Raw genomic sequence first — 3,531 nt, 5'->3', positions numbered from 1 at the left:
GAGAGGTGTGTGTGGCCAGCTCAGCCCACCAGGGGGCGGGGCTGGCTGGCATGTGGTGCTGGGGGATTGAACCGCAGTCCCTGATGCTTTGCCAAGCTAGTTCCAAGTAGGTGCTTTAGACCACTTAGCCATCTCTCCAGCCCGGTGCTGGGGGATTGAACCGTGGTCCCTGATGCTTTGCCAAGCTTGTTCTAAGTAGGTGCCTTAGACCACTGAGCCATCTCTCCAGCCCCTAAATTTCTTCATTTTGATATTTAATTGGTTTATAAGAGACTGTCCTTGTGCTTAGAAGACACCTACTGGAGTAACGTGCTGTGTGGCCTGCAACCGAACTCTCTGGCACTTCCGTAATAATCGTGCCAACCCGAACATTAATAATAAATACACAAGACCGGGCACGGTAGCACGCGCCGGTAACCCAGCACTGGGGAGGCTGAAAACAGGAAAGTCACTGCAAGTACGAGCTACGTAGTGAGACCCTGGAGACCCTGGACTAAACACAGCATCATAATAATGACAATAATAATGAGCATGTACCCCCTACGTATACAGCAGCACACACCTCTAATTCCAGCTACCCAGGGAGCTGAGGCAGGAGCACCGCCCAGTTGGGGCCAACTCTCATTAGCAATATAGAGAGAATGCATCAAACTAAACAAGGACTGAGATTCCCGGGTCAATCCCAGGGCTCCCTCTGGGCCACTTGAGCCAAAGGTGCTTGTTACCTCTTCAATCGCAGCATCCTGTAGTAAGGAGCGAATGTCTAGACGCATCATATGTCGAGGTGCAGTTTCCCAGTGATCAGCCATCTATTGAAAGATTCAGGAGGACAAGTTATGGTAATCTACTCAAATAAAGACCAAGAATGGATCTAAGATGAAATTTAATATTACGACGTCTAGAAGGCCAGTCCAGGAAGAGCTAGGAAATCCTTTTAATTTTTATCAAAGGAAAAAAAAAATTATAGCAGCAGAGAGAAAAGATACTCTCAAAACTGCACAAACCAGAAAAGCTTGCAGACAACAGCACTGGTGGATCAGTGACGGACAGTGGACTAAGCACCTCCTTAGGCAAGCGCAGGGCTGGGGCTTGGTCCCTGGCACCACTTGCCATGCTGGTACCTACAGTTCTGGCACTGGGAGGCTGAAAACAGGAGGGTCACTACAAGTCCAAGCTGTGTAGGGAGGCTTTGTACCAAATACATAAGAAGAAAAATGAATAAACAGTCCTGGGACTGAGAAAATCAAGTTTAGGGTACTGTATCATTGTACAATTCTGAAAAATCACCTTATTTATTTCTTTAAGCTTTCTTCCGTGAATATTTCTCTTGCCACAAGTCTGGTTATCTGCACTCATTTCAGCCAAATACACCTAAGCAACAATGAATAATGATTAGATAAAGAAATGTAAAACTTGTATGAGAATGGAAGGGCTTAAAAGTTCCGGATAATGGTATACCTCAAACCCCTTGGTTTTTGCTGCACTCCAAAACTGGTCGAAATGTCTCACTCGGTCATTGATTGCATCCAGAATGATGAAGGGGAAGAAGCCGTCATCCAGAGTCTTTTTGAAGGTCTTGAACATGCTAGTGCGGTATGTCTCCTCCATCTCTGCTTCGTACTCATACTCCATTACCTAGAACACCCACCAGAGATCTGCCCTTAAAGCAAGAACCTTCTTTTTTTTTTTTTTTTTTTAAACATTTATTTTTTTTTTTGGGGGGGGGCAGCTCAACCTACCAGGGGGCGGGGCTGGCTGGCATGTGGTGCTGGGGGATCGAACCGCAGTCCCTGTGCTTTCCCAAGCTTGTTCCAAGTAGGTGCTTTAGACCACTGAGCCATCTTGCCAGCCCCAAAGCAAGAACCTTCTTACACTCTTTCCCTAGTTAGCCCGAGTACCAAAGTTTGTGTTCAGAAAAAAATTTTAGTTTTCCGAATGCTACCTCAAGCCTTGAGAGTTGGCATATCACTGTAATCCCAATAAATGGGAGCCCAAGGCAGGAAGATCATGAGGTTGTCAGCCTGTATTACAATTAAAAAATTTCATCTCTCTCAACATGTTCTCTTGACCTATTCCCCACCCCCCACCCCACTCCACCCAAACCCCAAACCCTGGTAATGGGGATCGAACTTACGCTTGCCAGGCAGGCACTTATGCTGCTGAGCTATTCTCCCGCCCAATTTCTTTTTTCTCCTTCCCCTGAGTTTTTCTGAGCCAGTGTCTCACTATGTAGTGCAGGCTGGCCTCAAATTCATGGTGATCCTTCTGCCTCAGCCTCCTGAATTACACGTGTGCATCACGTTTAATTAAATTAACTTAATTAAATACCCAAACATGTTTGCCTTTAAATATTGCTAATGAATCAAATTCAGTATATAACCTAAGGAAAATACTATACCTTCTTTTTCACTTTCTTTCCAGAATCTGGATCTTTTTCTTCCTTTTCTACTTCAGTGATAAAGTAATCATCCAGGCTTAAAACTCTGGGTGCAGGTCCTCCAAATTCTACCTCCTTATCCTAAGAGTCAAATAGTTAAGAAAGTTTAAAAAAAAAAGAAAGGTGTGATTTTTCTGAGGTGGAGGGCAGAACCAGGGACTGAACTCAGGCCCTTGCCGGGCAAGCGCTTATTCTACTGAGCCATTTCCCCAGCCCAAAATGTGTGATATTATTCAATAATTATTCATACCAAATTTTCTGTAGGTTCAAATCAAACAGAGGGAAAAATATTTGTCTACACAGAACATGAATTATATAGGACAACATCTACTGTGGATCTGCAGTTCACTAAAATCAATCAAATGTGGGCCCAGGGAGATAGCTCAGTAGAATAAGCGCTTGCCTGGCAAGCATACAGTCCTGAGTTCAATCCCTGGTACCACAAAAAAAAAAAAAAAATCAATCAAATGAATCAGATACATGTATCAATAATATGACAGTCACTAATAGAAGCAAGCTTTTTTCCAGCTTTCCTATACTCACACGAATGAGTTTCGCAACATGTGTCTTTCCACTGCCAGGCAGCCCTCTCATGATAACAACAATCTGAAAAATAGTGGGGAAGAAAAGAAATCACCTTAGAAGACTTTTTTGCAATGAGAGCTGGTTAACAATGACCTATTTATCCTCAGAAATCGTGTGATTGTCTATGAAACAAAACTTAATACATTTGAAAGGTCAGAAATAATATGAAGTATTTTATCTGGTCACAATGGGTAAAATAAAAAAAGATAACATTGAGAAAAGAGAAATTCACAAATATGTGGAAATAAATTAACACATTCATCAATAACCAATGAGTCAAAAAAATCAAAGCAAAATTCAGACAATTTCTGAGCTTAATGAAAATATATAACATACCAAAATGCATGGGATGATGCTAAAAGTTTTTTTTTTTGCAAAACCGTAGATTGAACTCAGGCCCTTGTACTTGCAAGGGAAGCACTTATTCCACTGAGCCATCTCCCCGGCCCCTAAAAGCGTTCTTAAAATGAAATTTATAGCTATAAATGGCTATATTGAAAAATAAAAAA

General features: G+C 42.3%; 1 protein-coding gene across 3 annotated transcripts in view; it reads right to left on the bottom strand.

The window, feature by feature from the left end:
- Positions 1-3,531, bottom strand: part of Ylpm1 (YLP motif containing 1) — a 73,158-nt gene that overhangs the window by 15,297 nt on the left and 54,330 nt on the right. For all 3 annotated transcript variants that reach the window (XM_023703663.1, XM_004624863.2, XM_023703666.1), the window contains exons 12-16: positions 2,981-3,043; positions 2,399-2,518; positions 1,459-1,635; positions 1,288-1,371; positions 726-809 (exon numbers count right to left, since the gene is read on the bottom strand). In XM_023703663.1, the coding sequence (XP_023559431.1) occupies positions 726-809; positions 1,288-1,371; positions 1,459-1,635; positions 2,399-2,518; positions 2,981-3,043 (528 nt within the window). The remainder of the gene's footprint in view (positions 1-725; positions 810-1,287; positions 1,372-1,458; positions 1,636-2,398; positions 2,519-2,980; positions 3,044-3,531) is intronic.

This window comes from Octodon degus, unplaced genomic scaffold (assembly GCF_000260255.1).
Source record: "Octodon degus isolate 3935 unplaced genomic scaffold, OctDeg1.0 scaffold00007, whole genome shotgun sequence".
In the NCBI taxonomy this organism is placed as follows: domain Eukaryota; kingdom Metazoa; phylum Chordata; class Mammalia; order Rodentia; family Octodontidae; genus Octodon; species Octodon degus.
The sequence above is the reverse complement of the archived record's forward strand: the minus strand, read 5'-3'. Positions and strand labels throughout refer to the sequence as shown.